This window comes from Phyllostomus hastatus, unplaced genomic scaffold, assembly GCF_019186645.2.
Source record: "Phyllostomus hastatus isolate PE091 unplaced genomic scaffold, TTU_PhHast_1.1 phas_contig_98, whole genome shotgun sequence".
Classification (NCBI taxonomy): Eukaryota; Metazoa; Chordata; class Mammalia; order Chiroptera; family Phyllostomidae; genus Phyllostomus; species Phyllostomus hastatus.
This window is the reverse complement of record NW_025333999.1, coordinates 1,980,835-2,003,060: the sequence shown is the minus strand read 5'-3', so window position 1 is coordinate 2,003,060 and position 22,226 is coordinate 1,980,835. Positions and strand designations below refer to the sequence as shown.

Genomic DNA, 22,226 nt, shown 5'->3' with positions numbered 1-22,226 from the left:
AAAACAATTAAGTGAGAATCAAATTGATTTATACTAAGAGAGAAAATAATAATAACTTAACAATATCAACATGGGCCACTGATGCCAGAATAAATTGTGAAAGACTTGGAAATAAAAGAATATTATAGAAAGGCTTTTAAAATCAGGGAGAAAGAAGTATCTAAGTTATAATTTCATCTTATATAGAGCAATATGGACTCAAATTATCTTATGGAAGGTACAGATAACCTTTAGTCAAATCTTTACAAAGAGTGCCTTACAGAGGATTATAGATGATGCCAATCTTGAAAATAGAGCTAACCACAGAAGGCCAGAGGAACAATAAAGAATGATGGAGATGTGACAAAGTTGGCAGTAGGTGTGTAGGGTGATTCATTAGTGCTGAGTACACAGAAGAACATTCTCTCAATGTTTGTTTATAGCAAGGATTCACAAGTGAAGAATATAAAAGTAACAGCTGTATATTTTTCAGTAAGAAAAGTAAAAAATTAAAAAGCAATGGAGAGAATACAATGTGACTGAGTGATAGATTTGAGCCCACTCAGTTAATAAATACTCACGATTCTCCACATGTTGTACATAAAAGTACTCAATGACAACAACAAAGTTGGTGGGGAAAAAAACCTCCAACTCCTTGTTTAGAAGAATGCAATGAAAAACAGGAAGCAAAGCATGCTGACCCCACTCTGCAAATGTCAAGAATTTGGAGACAATTTACAGTAGAAAAAAACAAATGAATAACTAACACACAAATGTATTCAGGTCACAGGTAATGAAGCAATGGCAAAATTAAGCTATTTAGCACACCTCTTTTTACTTATCAAATAAACTCTTTTTCATACTAATCAAGTACCCAGAGTGAAAGAAGATAGTGTGGAATGTACATCTCATGACCACTGTTGCAAGGTAATATTTGCAAGACATATATTGAATATGGATCTGCCTCATCAATATGGAAACAGTCCTGAGTATGCCCCGTGACAAAAATAAAGAACTGCCCTCACTTGACTGCACAGCTCTCCACACCTGGTACTCTATTTCTTACTCCCTTTAGTTGCAAAACTCATTGCACATGTTCTACTTTCACTTGACATACTTGATGCCTCTCATTCCCACCTCAACTGGGATTCCATCAGTGAGTTGTGAGCAATGACCCATGTGTTGCTGATTTCAATGTTCACTTCTCTTTTTAGCATCACAAACAAATCATGAACTAATCGGGCAAGCAAGCAACCATAAGCTGATGGCTGTCAAAGACCTCAGATGAACGTGCTTGGCTTTGGCTCTCTCTGACCCTTTTCTGAAGCACCTGCTGCACCCTTGGCCTCACCTGATCAGGAGCTCTGAGACGATGAACTCCCAGTAAAGAAAGTCTAGTCTCCTGGATGGATGATAATGGAGGAAGAAGCTCTCTCCTCAGACAAGACAGCAGGAAGGAGGCAAGCATTGGTCTCCTACACAAACGTATGGTTCCAAAAAGCAACAACTAGTTCCCATTCAGCCCAAGGTCACACATGCTGAGAGATTGGAGATGAGGAGCTATTTGCAGCTCCCTATGTCTGCTCATTAGTTACATTTGTATCTTGTTATTCCAACCTCTAACTGCATGAAATCCCAGTGGGTCTAGACAGAAGGGGCCATTTTCCTGGAGATTCTGTGTTCCCTAAAGATCAGCTGGGAAGTCCAGGGAATCCTATTTTTACTTAGTCCCTCCCTATAAAGCCTGTGGGTTCCAAAAGATTAACCTCCCAGCACTTTATCCCTACCCTCATTTAAAATTTTTCCAAATTTAAGACTGAGCATCCAGTCTGGATTAGAAAACTCGAATCCACAAATGTTGAATTGTGGTAGGGACTTGGTCCCTCATGTCCACAGAAAATTGCTATTTTTCTTTTCAACAAGGGGGAGAACTAAGTTCCTTTGATTAAACCTTGAGTGTTCCACACTGAACTTCATGACATATTGGCCAAAACAATTTGGAATTTCAACCTTATATCACAAGAGCTGTCATTTAGTACCTCACTATGAAATATTTGTTACTTATAAGAAATACATTTAGATTTTTTTGCACTATGATCTAAGCTTGGAATAGAAAAGTAAATAGGTTCTTCCCCGTAGCCTCCAGAAGATAGCTAGTCCTGCAAACGTCTTGATTTTATCCCCATGAGACCTCAGGAATATGAGAGCATAGATGTGTTTTTTAATCACTAGTGTAGTAACTTTACATTAGCATTAAAACTTGAATACAGACATTTATCCAAAGGAATTTTGTTCAAGAAACTGAGATAAAATGTCTCATTTCATTCAATTAGCCTCCCCTGAGTAAAAAAACATTTTGCATTACAATCTCTCCTTAAGTGGAAGACACGCATAATCATTTTGTAGATATTCAGTCTCTCTAGCTGGTAGAGAATTTCTTCTTGCATAAGCATCAATGTGCTTCATATTTGATGCTTTTGAGGTAGTTATATAGGAAAAGAAATTCATTAGATTTATGTCTACCATTTACTTTAAATCCTTGTGTCTAAATTTCTACGTCTTTAAATTTTATGTTAATTTAAACATTCATTCTTTTCATTTTTATCTTTTTCAACTTTCTCTTAAGTTTCTTTTCAAATATGGGGTTATGTATGAATATATTTGTGTCTATATGTGTGTGTGTATTTGAAATAAAAAATGTGCATGAATCAACATGTATATGCATACATACCACTTTCTCACTGAACAGTTTATTTGGACTCAACAAAATATATCCACATGTCTCATTTATTTCTTTTTTTGCAAGGAGGGAATAGTATTTATTTATTTTTAATATGTTTTATTAATTATGCTATTACAGTTGTCTCAATTTTCCCCCTTTGCCCTACTCCATCCAGTACCCTCATTCTCTCCAGCAATTCCTCCCTTAGTTCATGTCCATGGGTCATGCATATAAGGTCTTTGGATACTCCAGTTTTTATACTGTTCTTACCATCCCCCTACTATTCCATACCTACCAATTTGTACTTCTTAATCCCTGCACTTTTTCCCCCATTTTCCCCCCTCCCCTCCAAACTGATAACCCTTCAAATGATCTCCATATCTTTGATTCTGTTTCTGTTCTGGCCATTTGTTTAGTTTATTTTTTAGATTTAATTGTTGATAGTTGTGAATCTATTGACATTCTACTGTTCATAGTTTTAATCTTTTTCTTAAATAAGTCCTTTTAACATTTCATACAAAAATGGCTTAGTGATGATGAACTCCTTTAGCTTTACCTTAAAGTCTGGGAAGCACTTTCTCTGCACCTTCAATTCTAAATAATACCTTAGCTGAATAGAGTAATCTATGTTGTAGGTCCTTGCTTTTCATGACTTTGAATACTTCTTTCCAGGGCCTTCTAGCCTGCAAAGTTTCTTTTGAGAAATCAGCTGACAGTCTTATGGGAACTCCTTTGTAGGTAACTACCGTATTTTTTGGACCATAAGACACCCCTAGGTTTTAGAGGAGGAAAATAGGAAAAACAATTTTTGAAGCAAAAACTGTAGTAAAATATTTAATAACATAAATAACATAATATTTCACCAATGTAAATGTAAAGTTACATTCAGACTATAAGACTCACACCCCTTTCCCTCCCAAATTTGGGGGTGCATCTTATAGCCTGAAAAATACAATATCTGCTTTTCTCTTGTTGCTTTCAAGATTCTCTCTTTGTCTTTAAGTTCTGGCATTTTAATTATGATGTGTCTTGGTATGGTCCTCTTTGTGCCCATCTTATTTCAGATTCTCTGTGCTTTCTGGACTTGTATGTCTATTTTCTTCACCAAATTAGGGATGTTTTCTTTCATTACTTTTTCAAATAAGTTTTCAATATCTTGTTCTTTCTCTTCTCCTTTGGCCACCCTTTTGATTCAAATGTTGATACCTTTAAAGTTGTCCCAGAGGTTCCTTAGCCTATCTTTGTTATGGAGGATTCTTTTTTCTTCTTGCTGCTCTGATTGAATGGTTTTTTTTTTCTTCCTTGTGTTCCAAATCATTGATGTGATTCTTGCCTCCATCCATTCCACTGTTGGTTCCCTGTAAACTTTTCTTTATTTCACTTAGCATAATCTTCATTTCTGCCTGTGTCTTTTTTTATACTGTTGATGTAGCCCATGAGTTCCTTGAGCATACTAATAACCAGCATTATGAACTCTGCATCTGATAGATTGCTTATCTCCATTTTGTTTAGTTCTTTTTCTGGTTTTTTGTTCTGTTCTTTCATTTGGGTGATATTTCTCTGTCTCCTCAATTTGACAGACTCCCTGTGTATGTTTCTATGTATTAGGTAGAGCTGTTTTGACTCTCTGTCTTAGTAGTGTGGCCTGCCGCAGAAAACCACACCAGTAGGTTGGATGGGGTAGAGCCTTACATAATTTCCATGTCAAGGCAGCCCATATGAACCAGGTTGATGGAGTCTCCAATATGGTGTTGCCATTCTGTGGCTCTGTGTGTGAGAGGGCTCAGAAAGGGGCAATGCTGCTTCCTGGCCTCTGGAGCTTTGTCTGGGAGGAAGCTGTTCTCCAGCACTCACCCTGATACTAGTCACTTCAGTTTTTCCCCATATGCCATTAGTGCCATATTCCAGTTTCTCCCCATAATCCAGCTGCTGCCACTTATGCTGGAGCCCAGAGGGAGTGAGTCTGTGTAATTCCTAAGTCCATTGCAGGCCCTTTAAGAGGAGACATGTGAGAATCCTGCAGTTTCTTCCACCACCCCAAACCCCACTGGTTTTTACAGACAGAAGTTATGGGAACTTGTCTTCCTGGCACTGGAACCTTGGGCTGGGTGGTCTGGTGTGGGGCTGCGATCTCTTGCTCCCAAGGTAACCCTCCCAATTTTTATCTGCCAAACATGGGCATAGGACCAGCCATTCCATATCTCCATGTCTCTGTGTCTCCATGCATCTCTGCTCCTCCTACCCGTCTGAATGCATGTGACTTCTTTAATTCCTGAGTTGTCAGATTTCCATACAGCTCAATTTTCTGACAATTCTGGGTGATAGTTGTTTTGTAGTTTAATTGTAATTTTTGCTGTGGTTGTGCAAGGAAGTGAGCCACATTTACCTATGTCTCCATCTTGACCAGGCTCACTTATTTCTTGCAACATTCATCTGAAGTTACATTTGCTATCCTACTTTATTTTCAGAAATAAGGAAATTGAGGCTTAGATTTGACAATCACATTGAGAAGCCATTAAAGTTTACTGTGCACTTTCTTGACTTATATACAACTGGAAAGATGAGGTATGGACTATAATTTTTATGACTCATATTCATCACATTGTATATTTTAATCATGTTCCAGTTATATTCTATAATTATACTTCAATAAATTACTTAGAAGGTAAAAAGCATAGCAGTGCATGGATTGGAGTAGGATCTAGAGCTCAGGTAGCTGATTCACACCGAGAAATGGTAGAAGGTATCTCTTCTACCTGGGAAAAAAGCAAAGTACAATCTAAAAAAATAAATAAATATACCAAATGAAGCAGAAACAAATTCATAGATACAGAGACCAAACTGATGGTTACTTGAGAAGGAGAGTGTGGGATGGGGGAATAACAGGAAAGGGATTAGGAAGTATAGACACCCAGTTATAACACAAGTCACAGGGATGTAAAGTACAACATAGGGAATAGAGTCAATAATACTGTAATAACTATGTACTGTGACAGATGATTACTAGACTTATTATGGTCATTATTTTTGAGGTAATAAATATTGAATCACTATGTTATACACTTGAAATTAATATAATGTTGTATGTTAACTATAATTTTAAAAAAATTTAAAGGTACAATTGGCAATAACTTCCTAGGTGAGACTAATGTAACTCCATAGTTCTTTGAAGGTAGAAGAGGAAGGAAGAATATATAGTTGGTATCAGAGCAAGATTTTAAAATGCCACACTGCTGGTTTTAAAGATGGGTAAAGGGGAGTGACATCAGAGAAATTGCAGTGTGGGAGATCCCCTTGGTCTCTTCCCTAGAAATGTCAACAATTTGAACAACTACAAATTCAACAAAGGGTTCCCTGCTCAATGTACATGCATGCCTGAGAGATAGATCCTCACATTGAAGCATTTAAAGGTGGGCAAGCAGGAACAAATAGGGGAAGCAAGAAAGGCGGAGGGCTCAGAGTAGCCACAAACACAGACTTACAACCTGGAGCTCACAGCAGGGTTCATCCTGGAGAGGGGAGAAAGCTGGTTGTGGCTGGCACCTCCTTCAGCTGGGAGGCCCAGAGAGAGTCAGTGGGCATTCCTTCAGGAGTGAGCAGTGTAAGCTGCATCTGAGCCAAGAGAGCTGGGAAAGGGCACAGCACAGGGGTTCTGTTGCAGCTGTCAGACAGTTGGCATTATGATAAAAAAATAAAGCCATTGAGTCCTGCTGTCCTATAGACTCCTAAAATTCACCCTGCATCACCCTTGGTATTTGGTTGTGGAGCACTTTATCTGCAAATTCAAGAACTTTTACTACTAATATTTCCTCTGAGTAAAGGATGCACTTGGTGACTGATCCCTGCTTGGGGTCCTCAGGTCGGGGAGACCCAAGCAGGTCCGAGGTCACCATGACCAGAATGAGAAATTAAAGAGGGTGGCCAGGTTACCCCAGACAACCCTACCCCCAAGCATTGTTGCTACATTGACTGCAGCTGCTGGGGTCAGCTTTGGGATTTCACAAGTTCAAAAATTTGTGATTCAGCACCACCTATTAGCAAATGATGGCAAGACTTCTTCATAGCAATCTGCTAGAGAAATGCCATATATACATAGATGCCTAGACAAAGAAGAAATGAATAAAATACCATGAATAACCAGGTAAGGAGGCAGCTTGGAAAGAAAATTAAAAATCTCCAGAAAGCAAACTTGAACACATGGAAACATGTGATATAAATTACAATTTAATATTGCAGTTCTGAAAATACTCAACAAGATGCAGAAAATACAGACAATTTAATGCAGACAGAAAACAAATTTATGAACAAAACAAGTACTTTACCAAAGAGATTGAAACTTTAAAAAAGAATCAAATAGAAATTCTGGAGATGAAAAATTCAGTAAAAGAGATCAGAATGAACTAGCGAGCATAGGAAATAAAGCCGACCAGAAGAAGAGAATTAGTGATATCAAAGATAGAAATCTAGAAATGATGCAGAGGGAAGAAGAGAGAGACTTCAGCATAAAAAATGAAAGAGCTCTACAAGTACTATCTTACTCCACGAGAAAAAAGCAATATAAGAATAATAAGCATAACAGAGAAAGAAGAGAGGAAAAAGGGAACAGAGAACCTATTCAAACAAGTAGCTGATGAGAACTTCCCACACCTATGAAAAGAGCTAGATCCTCAAATCCAAGAAGCAAACAAAACAACTAGTCATCTCAATTCAAAGAGACCCTCTCTAAGGAACACTGTGTTAAAACTTTTAAAAAATAATGACAAAGAAAAAATTCTCAAAGCAGCCAGGCAAAGAAGGAACTGACCTACAAAGGAAAACCCATTGGGTTATTATTAGACTTCTCAGCAGAAACTCTACAAGCCAGAAAAGAGTGGAACCGAATATTCAAACTACTTTTGAAAGAGAAATTACTAGCCAAGAATAATATATCCAGCAAAGTTATCCTTTAGATATGAAGGAGAAATAAAGACTTTGAAGACCTCCATTGCAAGAAATACTCAAGGGGATTCTTCTACCTGAAACAAAGAACAAAAGGTCACAACACTAGTAGTAAGATCGCCAACAAATCTGAAGAATAAACAGGGATAATTTGTGACAACAAAACATAAACAGGGAAGGGATAAAGGTCTGAGTTTGCAAAGGAGGCTAGAGATCGGATGCATTCAAAAGAAAAAAAACTACTGTATATATGAAACTCTTTTTTCATAAACCAAATTATAACCACACACAAAGAATCCAAAAGTAAGACACAGAGCTTACAAAAGAAGAGGAAAGAAGTATGGAACACCACCAAACAAAAACAATAGACCAAGACACAAAGGTAAAAAATCAATAGAGACACAAAAACACCAGAAAAAAAAAGATTAAATAGCTATAGGAGATCTTTATACATCAATAAATAGCTAAATGTAAATAGGCTGAATTCTCCAATAAAAGAGGCACACAGTAGCAGATTGAAACAAAAAACAAAACCCAACCATATGCTACCTTCAGGAGACACATCTAAGGTGCAAAGACAACAGTAGACTCAAAGAGAAAGTGTAGAAAATGATTCTCCAAGCAAATAATACTCATAAAAAAGCAGGTGTAGCTATACCTATATCTGATGAAATAGATTTCAAAATAACAAAAGTAATGCTACATCAAGAAGACATAACACTTCTTAATATATTAGGGAGACCCAAAACACCAAAGTTTATTTGTTAAAAATTGTGTATTTATTCTTACATGTTTAAGCTTCAGTCACCTTTAAAGTACTCTCCATTTGATGCAATACATCTACCAAAATGTTTTTTCCATGTCTTGGAGAAAATGTTTTTTTAACTCATCAATTTTGATGCCTTTTGGTGCTTCTGCTGTTTCTTGTTTCACCTCTTCCACATCACCAAAACATTTATTTTTGAGGACTTCTTTTCACCCGGGGAAACAAAATAAAGTTGCTCGGTATGAGATCAGGGGAATGGCATGGTTGGATACAGGGGTCATGCCATTTTGGGTCAAAAACTGCTGATCACTCATCACAGGGTGGTCAATTATACTTGTAAATCACCCATCATAAAATGGACAAACTGATTAAGAATCTTCAAAAAAATTCATTGAAGCTGAAGGCAGCCTCTCACAACACCACCAGCTGGCCCACCGATACAGGTGGGATCCCAGAACACTCATGTAGAGGAGGAAACCTGTACTATAAGGGGCCAGCTCTCCAGAAGATAATTCTAGGTTTTGATAACTACTTCTGGTTTGATAATTCTGGGTATGGGGGGGTCCCCTCTCATACAAGAATCAACCAATGAATGCATAAATAAGTGGAACTACAAATTGAAGTCTCTCTCTCTCCCCTTCTCTCTTTTTAAAATCAATTTTTTTAAAAAAGAATGGTGCTTAAAGGGAGAAATGTTCTGACCCAGGAAATCTGCCTCCTGGCTGTCCCACCACCATCACTGCCTCATTATATAACTCAGGAGAAGTCTCCTGGACACCAGAACTGGGGCAGTGGGGCATAGCATACATTTGCTGTAATGGACTCCTGCATCTCTTCTTCCTGACTATATGTAAACAGGAGGACTTGGACATCTGTCATATTTAGTTATCCACATCAGTGTTTCCCACTCTTCTTATGGTTGGGAGATGCATGAATGTTTTTCCACAGCCTTCCAGGGACAATCCAAATACCAAGGGCTCTAGACTCTCATTATAACTAGTTTTCTCTCTAGCAGAACTGGAGACCCTGAGGGGTTTCTGATGCAGCAGCTCTCCCTGGAGCCTCTATCCCCAGAGGATGACATCCATCTCTGCATGCACAGAGGCAGCACTGAGTAAGCCCATGATGCTAGCCCAGGGAGGTTTTATTAGGGTCTGTCTTGGAATAAGGGTGGTTGACAAGGTCATGGGGTGTTGAGAAAAGCCTCACTCTGCACACAGACTCTGGTGAGTTGGGGTGAGAACTTGAAATCCAGCATGTGGGGACCATGGGGGTCCAGGTATGATTGGCATTCGACATTAGTGGAAGGATGGATCTAAAGACATGCTGATGTTGTTTTCCACAAATATGATGGGTTGAGTGTATATAGGTATTTGGATGCAAAGATGAATTTTTGTCTACTTCTTTGACATTTGCCAACCCACAAGCAGATGTCCTATTATGCTGAATTCTTAGTCTTTCCTTGTCTGTCTTCATTGCTATGAATCCAAGAAAGTCAGGCTTCTAGACAGAAGGAAGTCATGTATGTTGGTGTTTAATCCATAAAAGCTGTTGGAAGCAGCCAGGCATGGGCACTTGACCAAAATAACTTATCTGGCATGGTTTGGGCTCATCCTCAGTTCACCTCCTGAGGACCTGTCATTCTCCCCTCTTCTCCACTCCCAGAGGACTTCTCAGTTCTGAATTCCTGGGCAGAAGAGCTGAACACAGATTTCAAGAAAGATGCAGCATCCAGAGTTGAGAGTGCATAGGATTTAGAATCAGATGAGGCTTCAAATTCTAGCTTGTCCTCTTAGTTGGTGTGTGACTTTAAGTTAGTCACTTACCCTCTCTCAGTCCATTTGTCAATAACATTAGTTCCAAAAAAAATACTGTTTCCCTGCAGAATGTACTCATTCAGCAATGATTAGTTGAACAAACTCTGCTGTGGATTCTTGAGCTGGGGTAATTGGATGTGAGGATTAAATAAACAGTAAATGACAGTGTCCTGCAAACTGCTATTTGATTAAGTAGGTGACCAAGGGTCCAGATCATGCCTGGTCATGACAGAGAGATGTGAATGTTTTATTGGTAACAAAAGGTAAGTAATGTTGGTGCCTCTCCCCGGTCACTTAGTGTCACCAGAGGAACCCCTAGACCCAAATTTCGACATCATTCAAATAAATGGGGACAGGAAGAAGTGAAACCACAACTTGGAAACTTTCCAAAGGGGCTCTTCTTCAGCCCACGTGAGATGTATTGATTTAGGAGTCACAGTGAGAAGACCCAGCTCAGACTAAAATAAGCCATGGTTAGTTCTGCCCAGCTCTGCCTGTCTGACTGATAGGGAAGAGGTTGGATGGATGGACAACTTTTTTTCCAAAAGATATCTTGGATGGAAAGAGTTTATTAAAAGCTCAGGACACAAGGGAATCACAGCCAGAATCTCCAGCCACAGAGAAACTGCATGTTAGAGATTACAAACACCCCAGGGTGTGCCTTTTTAAAAAGATGGATCAATAGCAGTGGACCACCTGCACACCCTGGAAGGAAAGGTGAGTTTGGGGGCCTGCAGGACTCTGTGTGTGTGTGTAACAAATCCTGAAACATCTATTACAGTGTTTGGGGAGAGTGGGTTGAATGTAAAGGGAAAAAACAGAGACTTTGGAATCAGATCCCTCTTTTGCTCAAATTTTGACTGTTACTTCTTTAGTGAGTGATGCTAGAAAAGTCACCACACTTCTCTGAAACTCTGTCTTTTCTTCAAAAAAAATACAAATAATATCTACAGTGTTTCTTTTTTATTGTGATAAGATATACACAGTAAAAATAAAATAAAAATTTACTATCTTAGCCCTGGCTGACGTAGCTCAGTGAACTGAGCACGGGCCTGCGAAGCAAAGGGTCACTGCTAGGATTCCCAGTCAGGGCACATGCCTGGGTTGCAGGCCAGGTCTCCAGTAGGGGTGCATGACAGGCAACCATACATTGTTGTTTCCCTCTCTTTCTCCATCCCTTCCCCTCTCTCTAAAAATAAATAAATATAGTCTTTTTAAAAAATTACCATCTTAATCACTTTTAAATGTACTGTTGATGACATTAAGTATATTCACATTGTTGTGCAAACATGTCCACCATCCCTCTCCAGACTTGAGGATTAAAGTCTTAAGCATGTAAACACTAGATGCCTTCCACACAGCACTCAGTTGGCATCAACTCCTTTCAGGGTGAGGATATGAGAGTGGACAGAGCAAGATCAGATTTGTTTGGCCACTTAAATAGCCTGTGATCAGAGTTTTCAGGAAAAGCTATTTTACCAGCTGCGAGACTTAGTGGTTTGGAAATTGATAAGTTGGCAAAAAATTGCAGGAGTTTGTTTGTTTCTGTATGAAGACATATAAATAATGAGATATTCCCAGAGGTTTTGCTAGGTCTGAGTTTACTATAATTCTAGAATAAAAATCTGGAAGAGGAATTGCTGAGTCCAGTCCCTGCAGGTTATAACTATCCTGTCTCTAAACCAGAGGTTCTCAACTGGGAGTGGTTCTGCCTCTCTGGGGTACATTTGACCAGGTGTGGAGACATTTTTCATTTTCACGACCAGGGGTGGAGGAGAATACTGGTATTAAATTAATAAAGGCCAGGGTGCTGCCAAACTTCATGCAAGACAGTTCCGCACAACAAAGACTTACCTGTCTCTGAAATAGCTGAGGTGGAAAAACCCTGTTGTACACTAGTGGAGTTGGAGATGAATGAACTTTTAGAGACCATGCTATGGGATCTCAGAGGCCAGAGAAGGGACATGCAGGTTTCTCTCCAGGAAGTACAAGGACATCATAGAGCAGCACTACAGATGACAATCTAGGCAGGGTCAGCCTTGACCATGGAAGAGGGCCTAATATTGAACATAGTAGTTGTGCTGTATCCACAAGGGATATGTTCTTAGATCCCCAGGGGATTCCTGAAACTGCAGAGAGTATCAAACACACACACATATGTATATGTATATTTTTCTCCCATATATAGTATATCTATATATACTATAAGTATATATATTTTATGTTATACATAATATATAATATAATACATTTATAATTTATATATTATAAGTATATAAATGTATAAGTATATATACTATAAGTGTATATATATATATATAGTGTGTGTGTGTGTATATATATATATACTTTCACTTAAAGGAAGCACTTAGTGTGGCATATCCAAATCTCTAGCACCACTACCCTTACACTTTGAGGCCAGTATTAAGTGAAGTAAGTGTTCCTTGAACACAAGCACTGTGATACCGTGACTGGGTCTGATAAGCAAGGCTGTACCAAGTGATGATTGGTGAGCAGCACAAGCAGTGTGGACATGCTGGACAAAGGCAGTATTCACATCCCAAGCTGGACAGAGCAGGATGACATGAGAGTTAATCACGTTGCTCAGAATGGTGCACAGTTTAAACCTTACACGTTGTTTATTTCTGAAAAGCTTCATTTAATATTTTTGGCCTGCAGTTAGCTGCAGATAACTGAAGGTATGGAGAGTCTACTGTAGTAATGACACTAGGAGCCAGCACTGCTGAGAATGTCCTGTGTGTCTGGCATGGTGCTGCACACTGATCATCCATACTCTCTCCCCAAGAGCATTAGCAATAATTTTATAATTATACAATTTATATATTATAATATATTATATTTAATAATAAGTATCACAGTTTACTTATTGAGCACTTGCCACATGACAGACACTAAGCTCTTAACATTATCCTTTTGTTTAATCTTCACAGCAGTGCCTGTGACCAGATTACTGCCATACATTTTATGGATGAAGAAACTGAGGTTGAGCAGCTACCCAAGGTCATGCTGCTACCAAAAACTTGAGCTGGTATCAAGATCATTTTAGTCTTACTCCTTGGTACACTCTCCTAACCACCAACCCGTACTGCCCATGTGCTAAATTCCTTCCTGGAACTATTTTGCCTCCTCTAAAACTCCTACTAGACCTTCAACATTCAGCTATAATGTGTCCTCCCTTGTGAAGCCTTTCTCAACCTGATCCCAGGCAGAGTTTCATCCCCTGGGTACCCAAAGCACTGAGCATGTGTCTCTGTCACCCTCCTGATGAGACTGTTCTGAAATGTGAATAATGCTCACTTTTCCTCAAACTCTAACTTTTATAATCACAGAACTAAGTTATCTTATTCTCTTATGTCACTGACTTCAGAAAATGTACCAGTAAGGCAGCCCTTTCTATTTTTAGTTGGATTTCACTACTGGAAATGTCTTTGTTGGGGTGAACCACACGGCTGGCCTCACTAACATCCACCTCCCAGTAGCAGGGAGCAGCTGGTTCTACCACATCCTTTTTATTGAAGCTCTTCTGATACTGAGAGCATCTGTCATCTCTCCTTAGAGGCTTTCCTGACCATGTCCTGTGGTGCCCCCAGCCATTCCTACAGAACGTTCTACCCAGTTTCCTCATTGTACTTCCCTTTAACACAAAGAGCTTGTCCACTATCTCTTTTGCATTGGTACCCTGATGGAGACTGTGGGGTCCAGGGAAGCAGGGACCTTGTCTGGGTGACCCACCTTTGAAAGTTTCGTGCCCAGCCCAGCACGTGACAAATTTTGTTGAATGCATGTGTGAAAGGGTCTGGGATGTGATAGAAAAATCAGATTGGTGAATAATTAAAGACTGCCTTGAAGGCCATGTGAAGATGGCAGCCTTAGGGCAAAGAACTTCAGTGAGGACCTCAATAGAATCCACTTGCCTCTAAATAACCTGTCTTGCTGCTTTTGTAACTACCAGCAGTTGGGAATAAACACTCTTCTGGCCCTGCATTGTTCACTGTTCAAATTGTGTGTGGTGTATAGTATTCCAGGGCAATCTGGGGTTGCTTGGGGGCTTGGAGGTTGCCAAGGGAATTAAGCACCCCTGTTTTAGATGGGAAGTTCCTTCTTGTCCCTGGCCATCTTTCTTGTCACTCAGACAATATTTATTAGAGACTCACAACCTTCCAGGCCTGGTGATTTACTCTAGTCCTTGAAATTGAGTCAGACTACTCACATGTTGCTACTCTCCCATCCAATGCAACAAAGTCACCAATAATTGTGAGCTCATTGACAACTGTCCCACCTTCCTAACCCTAGGCCATTTGACCCCCAAGTGGCATCCAAGTGCCCCTATGGCTCAAACTCCCTAGATTCACACCTTCCATTTGACCCCAGTGCTGGCTCACAATGCATTTGTCTTTGCTCCAGATGCTTACCCAGGTATTCAGCCCCTGGCCTATTTCTCTGTTTTCTTGCTTGGATTGTTGCTTCAACTCCATCCCCTATTTCACCTCCCAGCATTTTCAGAATCTCGCCTGTACTTTGGCTCCAGGATCATTGAGGTGAGGGCTGTTGAGATGTTCTACTGGGGCTGTTACTGTTCTTGGCTTGGACCTCAAAATTTGTAATAGAAGAATCAGTGGGAAGCTCTTGCCTGGCATGTGGCCAAGCATCTTATTCAGAGATGCAAGTTCTGCTCTCCCATCCCATGGCTGTAACAAATATCACTAACTGATTTCACTAACTGATTATGGCTTCCCCCTCTACTAATTCTAGCTGTGACTTCACACCTCTTCTCAAGATGGCACTCTAAGCAACCACTACCACTTGATGGCCAGGTGGAATGAAACTTATTTTCCAGTCCCACTCGGTCTTTTGCCATTGCTCTTCTGTTCTGCCTGTAGCAAAGGCATATTCTGTAAAAATGAGGGGTGTGAATCAATCAGTGACCTCTGACTTCCTTCTGGTGGGCCTCTTCAGTCACTCAGAGTCAAGCCAGCTACTCTTCTCCCTAGTAGCTGTCATGTTTATCATGGGCCTTCTGGGCAACGCTGTTCTGCTCTTCCTGATCTACATGGACTCCCAGCTCCACACACCCATGTACTTTCTGCTCAGTCAGCTGTCCCTGTTTGATGTTGGCTTCCCCCTGGTCACCATTCCCAAGATGGCATCAGACTTCCTACAGGTGAAAAATTCCATCACCTTTGGGGGTTGTGCAGCTCAAATATTCTTCCTTACACTTATGGGTGTGGCTGAGGGCATCCTGTTGGCCCTCATGTCCTATGACCGTTATGTGGCCGTGTGCTATCCCCTGCAGTATCCTGTGCTTATGAGGCGCCAGGTGTGCCTGCTCATGATGGGCTGCTCCTGGATGGCAGGTGTGCTCAATGCCTCCATCCAGACCTCCGTCACTCTGCACTTCCCCTACTGTGCCTCCCGCATCGTGGACCACTTCTTCTGTGAGGTGCCAGCCCTACTAAAGCTCTCCTGTGCAGACACCTCTGCCTATGAGTTGGCGCTGTCCATTTCTGGGGTGCTCATCCTCGTGCTTCCCCTGTCCCTCATCACCACCTCCTACGGCCATGTGTTGGAGGCTGTTCTACGCATGCGCTCAGAGGAGGCCCGGCACAAGGCCTTCACCACCTGCTCCTCGCACATCACAGTGGTGGGACTCTTTTATGGTGCAGCTGTGTTCATGTACATGGTACCTGGTGCCTACCACAGCCCACAGCAGGACAACGTGGTCTCCCTCTTCTACAGCCTTATCACCCCCATGCTTAACCCCCTCATCTACAGTCTAAGGAACCGGGAAGTGCAAATGGCTTTGGTGAAAGTGATCCACAGAGCTGCGCTCAGACCACATAGGGGGCTGCTGGTGTGATCGCAGGAGTCTTCCATCCCACCCATCACTTCAAAGCACCCACGTGTGAGGCAGCTGCTGAGAGCCTATCTTAAAGGTTGTGTCAGCTTCTTCTCATGTCATGACTAGCTGAGTTCATGTTTTCTCCCATGGATTTGTGGAAATCAATGGTATCAGCTCCAGTCACTTTTCATATATTCTTTCCCTACTCTTTAGTACTATTCACATGAATGAAAAGCCCTACTTGGTAAAGTTGAGATCTTGCTGAAACAACAGAAATTTTCTTCTCATTGTTCTGGAGGCTGGGATGCCTAAGATCAAGGTACTGGCTTATTCTTTTCCTGGTGGGGGCTCTCTTTCTGGCTGTAGATAGCTGCCTTTTCCCTGTGCCCTTAGATGGAAGAAAAGAAGTACTCTGGTGTCTCTGCCTCTTCTCATAAGTACATTGGGCCTATGGGATTAGGGCCTTCCCATTATGACCTCATTTAACATTCATCCTTCCTCACAGACCCTATCTCAAATACATTCACATGAGAGTTTAGGGCTTTAGTACATGCATCTAGGGGGTACACAAACATTCAGCATATAACAGTGAATTAATAATTATAAATATGACCACAATTAATTATAATAATTAAAATAAGATATACTTGATATAAATAAAATATGTAAATTATAATAGTCATACATGATCAATATTAATTATAATAAGTCAAGATTGGTAAAAATAATTAGTAACACTAACATTAGTTGACCACTTGTTTTGACAGTTGTACAGCACTTCATCCTCTCAGCAGCTTTGTGATGCAGGAACTGTGATGCTTTATGTGTGTATGAAAAAAAAATGAGTCCCCAAAGAGAAAGAGTAATTCACCAATGGTTGCACAGGGGCAAGTGACAGAACTGGTAGTTGAACCCAGATTTTTCTGTTGGCAAAGACACGGTTCTTTAAACAATTGTGCTTTATTCGCTGTTGAACAGGTGATGACTGCAATGGATTGTATGTTTGCATGTGTTGGGTATTTGGACCAGGCAACAACAAAGTGACCATCAAACTCTGGATAATGTAAAAGGTGATGGGGTCAAACTCCATGGTATATTAAAAACATTTGTTAAAACTTAAAAAGCTATTAGCATATCCATTCTTTATCAAGGAATGACTATTTTATCAAGGCTTTTTTTATCCTGATCATTTCTCTTTTTTTTTTTCATTTTACTTATTTATTCTTAGACAGAGGGGAAGGGAGGGAGAAAAAGAGGGAGATAAACATCAATGTGTGGTTGCCTCTCATGCACCCCCTGGTGGGGACCTGGCCTGCAACCCAGGCATATACTCTGACTGGGAATCAAACCAGCAACCCTTTGGTTTGCTGGCGGCACTCAATCTGCTGAGCCACACCATCCAGGGCTAAGATCTATCTGCATTTTAGAAATGCACTTCAGCTCATCTATGGATCCAACAGGCTTCAAAATAAAAAGAAAAGAAAATGTTTTAAGAAAATAGCACTAGCTATTAATCTTAGGTGCTCTTGTTAAAGATGACATGCAGAATTATCTCACTTTAATACTTGTTTCTGAAAGTAATTAGTAGAAATCCACATTGCAGTGATGTCTTTTAAAATAGAGGCTTGATAAACACAGTATATTTACAACTTTATGAACAACTATCTCATGTTGAAAGTTTTCTGGAACATTATGGATGGGCTAATTTTCATCAAGCTTGTCCATGTTACTTACATTTGCATTTCTTTTTCGTGGGAGTTCACATGTGTAAAGATGTGGATCAATTGACATCTTTCCCACAGTTTACACTCGAGATTTACCCAGTAAGTCCTTTCCGGCCTTTGAAAGGAATTAGCATGACCAGAGTCTTTTCACATTTTTTTACATTTATATAATATCTCTACACTATGCCCTCCCATGTCTTCAGTTGTGTGGCAAGCAAAGTTTTTTCCACAATGTCTGCATTCATAGAATTGTCTCCAGTGTGAGTTCTTTAGTGTATTTCAAGCTAAATGAGAAATAAAAGTGCCACCACATTGCTTATATCATATCTCTCTGTAACTTTTTTTATGGCCTCAGAAACCTCAATAACATCTGAAGTTTTTGCAACTGTTGCGTTTATCGGACTTCTCTGATACATGAGTTCTTCTGTGTGTTTCTAAAGAATTGTAATCTCTGGAGGCTTTACCACATTGCTTACATTCACAGGGTCTCTCATGTGACACTTTCATGTTTTTGAAAGGACAAGGAACATATAAAGGCTTCACCACATTGTACATATTCATAGGGTTTCCCTCTGGTGTGCAGGCTCATGTGTGTTTTTAACCTTTGGTTGTTGGAGGTTTTCCCACATTCCTGACATTCATGGGATTTCTCTCCAGTATGAACTCTTTTGTGTGTTTCAAAGGAACTGTGGTCTCTGTGGGCTTTACCAGCTTGTTGACATTCATAGGGTTTCTCTCCAGTGTGCTGTCTCATGTGTACTTTTAAGGTTTGGTGTTGGGAGAATGCTCTCCCACAGCCCTTGAATTCATAGGGTTTCTCTCCAGTATGAGTTCTTTCATGTAACTGAAAGGAAGAGTAGTAATTAAAGGCTTTACCACATTGTTTACATTTATAGGTTTTCTCCCCAGTGTGAATCCTTTCATGTATCTGAAATGAACTGGGAGAAATAAAACCTCTCTGACATTCCTTATATTTATAAGGTCCTTCTCCAGTGTGAGTGATCATGTGTACATGAAGGCCTGACAAATCACCAAAGGCTTTCTAACACTCCTTACAGTCATAGGGTTTCTCTCTAGTGTGAGTTCTTTCATGTTTTTGAAGAGAACTGGGACTGCCAAGGGCTTTACGACATAGCTTACACTCATTCCGTTTCTCTCTTGTGTGATTTCTTTCATGGGTTTGAAAAGTATATTTATATCTGAAGGCTTTCCCACACTGTTTACATTCATAAGGCTTCTCTCCAGTGTGCAGTCTCATGTGTACTTTAAGGTTTAGTTATGGGAGAAAGCTCTCCCAAAATTCTTGCATTTGTAGGGTTTCTCTCCCATGTGAGTCCTTTCATGATAGGAACTGGAACAACTGAAGGTTTTCCCACACTGTTTACACACATAGGGTTTCTCTGCACTGTGAGTCCTTTCATGTCTTCGAAAGGAAGTAGGACAACTGAGGGCTTTACCACACAGTTTACATATATAGGGCTTCTCTCCAGTGTGAGTTCTCACACACACTTGGAAAGTGGTGAGCCAATGGAAAGGTTTCCCACACTCCTTACATTGGTAGGGCTTCTCTCCAGTGTGAGTTCTTCATGTGTCCAAAAGGAACTGGAACAACTGAAGGCTTTACCACACTGCTTACATTCATAGGACTTCTCTCCAGTGTGAGATCTTTCATGTATTCAATATGAACTGGGACAATTAAATGCCTTCCCACATTCCTTACATTTGTAAGGTCCATCTCCAGTGTGTGTTATCATGTGTCTTTGAAAGCTTCCAAGAGAAATAAAGGCCTTCCCACATTCTTTACAGTCATAGGGTTTCTCTCCAGTGTGAGTTCTTTCATGTTTTCGAAGAGAATTGGGACAACTGAAGGCTTTACCACACTGCTTACATTCATAGGGTTTCTCTCTGGTGTGAATCCTTTCATGTGTTTGGAAGGTTTGATGATATCTAAAGGCTTTTCCACATTGTTTACATTCATAGGGTTTCTCTCCAGTGTGAGTCCATTCGTGTTTGTGAACAGACTGGCAATATCTAAAGGATTTCCCACATTCCTTACATTTATAGGATTTCTCTACACTGTGGATTTCTCTACACTACTTTCATGTTTATCAAAAAATTGGAGATAACTGAAGGCTTTATCAAATTCCCTAAATTTATAAGGCTTCTCTCTATATGTTTGACCCTCATATGCTTCACACCCAGTGTGACATCTGACGTGCTTATTAAAGGACAAGTGATGCATGAAGACTTTTCCACCTGTGCTGCATTCATACAGTTTCATTCCAGTGGTTTCCTTGTTCAGATTCCTCTTTGGAAGAAGACTGAAGATTTCTCCATGTTGACTACCCTCTTTACTTTCAGAGTCTCTCTTCTATACGATTTCTATAAAAAACAAGTATAGTATTAATGATCCCTTTATTAACAAATTTATATTAATTAGTTGGGTATTTAAACTACCTTTTTAAAAATATTTTATTTATTTAATTTTAGAGAGAGGTAAAATATTTTATTTATTTATTTTTAAGGAGGGAGGGAGAGAGGGAAAGAAATATCAATATGTGGTTGCTTCTCATGCGCCCTCCACTGGGGACCCAGCCTGCAACCCAGGCATGTGCCCTGACTGGGAATCAAACCTGTGACCCTCTGGTTTGCAGACCAGTACTCAATCCACTGAGCCACACCAACCAGGACTAAACTACCTTTTTAAATTTATATCAAATGTGTGTAATGACTTGTCTGAATTGTTTAAAATATAAGAAATGTACCCATGCTATTGTCAAAATAGTAATAGTCATATGTGAAATTTATTGATACTATTTTGAAGTAAACTGTTTTGAAGATACTATTTTAATAATGACCATCTAATGTCACATGTAAGAATATATTTTTGATAAAAACATTCTAGGAATAACCAAATTTGAAACAAAGTTTATTTGTTTTTTTTTCCTCCTTTTAAGTTTTATAACATAACAGGATTTCCACATGACCCACTACTTTTTGTTGTGGATGTGACTCACCTTAGTTTTCTCCCCTGGTTTTTGTCCTGATCTTCACTATCATGATCTTCCCATTTTTTCCTTCAATGTAGGCCAAAAAGAAAAAACTTCTAAATATTAGAAACTAGACAAAAATTACTAGAGTCCAGCTCATTTTTTGCTGTGACAATGCCTAGTTTATTTACCAATGTCCTACCTTTTCACAAGCAAATCTTGGCAAAATGTCAATAAGCAAGAAACTTTTGTTCTGTAAGTGACGAAGTGATGGTAACTTGTAATCCTTAGCTATTGATTCCAAGTTCCTGAAGGTTTCCTGCATCACAACTCTGTAGAGCTTTTTCTGTGCAGGATGCAGTAATGCCCACTCCTGCAGACCGAAGTTCACAGTCACATCCTCAAAGGACACTGAGTCCTAAAACTTCCCAAATATTTGTAGAGTAGCATGCGTGAGATTGACAGCACTGGATGCCTCCATTTATATGAAAATCACATATAATTCTGTCATCTCCAAACATGTATTCTATGGCTGGCCAAGAGATACTTACTCCCTATTCATACTTACTTCCTCATAAACTAACAGCATCATGAATACATGGAAATTGTTTACACATTTTTACTGTGATCACATTATATCTAATTGCTCTCTTATGGCAGAGTCTACAGCATGTGGGAAAATGACAGATTCACATTTCAAATGAAACCAGTATTATCACTTTAAGACCTTCAATACATTGTGAGAAAAACTCTTTCATCTCCTTCCTTATTACCCACCATATACAGCCCTCCATGAGAGGAGAATTAAATCAATATAATATTTAATCAATAAAAACAGAGTGAAGAGCTCAATGCTTTTTCTTCCATTCCCATCACCATACATGAGAGTCCGGGAAAGCTGTGGAAATCCATAAGGTCCAGTGGCTATATCATCCCTAAAGCCCTCCAAGGCTTTAGTAGATAGACACAGCTGGCAGAAAGAAAATATTCTTGTTGAGAGAATATTTTCATTCTATTAGAATATTCTAATATTCTTTAACTTGTGTAATATTTATCATCTACTGTTCTTCCCTTCTATCTTTGATTTTACAGATTAGAAAGTTAATTAAAACATAGAATTTACACACTAGGAATAAGGCGTGAAAAATTAAGACCACAAAATCCCTATACTCATGTGTTTCAGGACTACTTGAAGCCAATTTTTGGCACACAGTAACAAATGTGCCAGAAGTGCTCTTTACAACAGAAACAGAACACTGCCCTGCACCTTCTCGACCCTGAGGATCAGATTGAGAGTCGCTGACTACAACCATGTCAGTGAAATCCACAAAAGTTTGAGGGTGAATCTGCCTGTGAGTATAACATACATGAATGGGAGGATTCAGCAGTGCTCTCCTTCAAAAGGACATAAGATCTCCGTTTTTACTTTG

General features: G+C 39.7%; 1 protein-coding gene and 1 pseudogene across 1 annotated transcript; one reads left to right on the top strand and one right to left on the bottom strand.

Moving 5' to 3' along the window:
• Window positions 1-15,143: 15,143 nt before the first annotated feature.
• LOC123828538 (olfactory receptor 2Z1-like) lies at window positions 15,144-16,100 on the top strand. Its single transcript, XM_045853586.1, has one exon. It carries the CDS (start codon window positions 15,144-15,146, stop codon window positions 16,098-16,100), a length of 957 nt encoding a protein of 318 aa, XP_045709542.1.
• A 1,345-nt stretch (window positions 16,101-17,445) lies between these two features.
• Window positions 17,446-21,121, bottom strand: LOC123828537 (annotated as a pseudogene).
• Window positions 21,122-22,226: the final 1,105 nt, after the last annotated feature.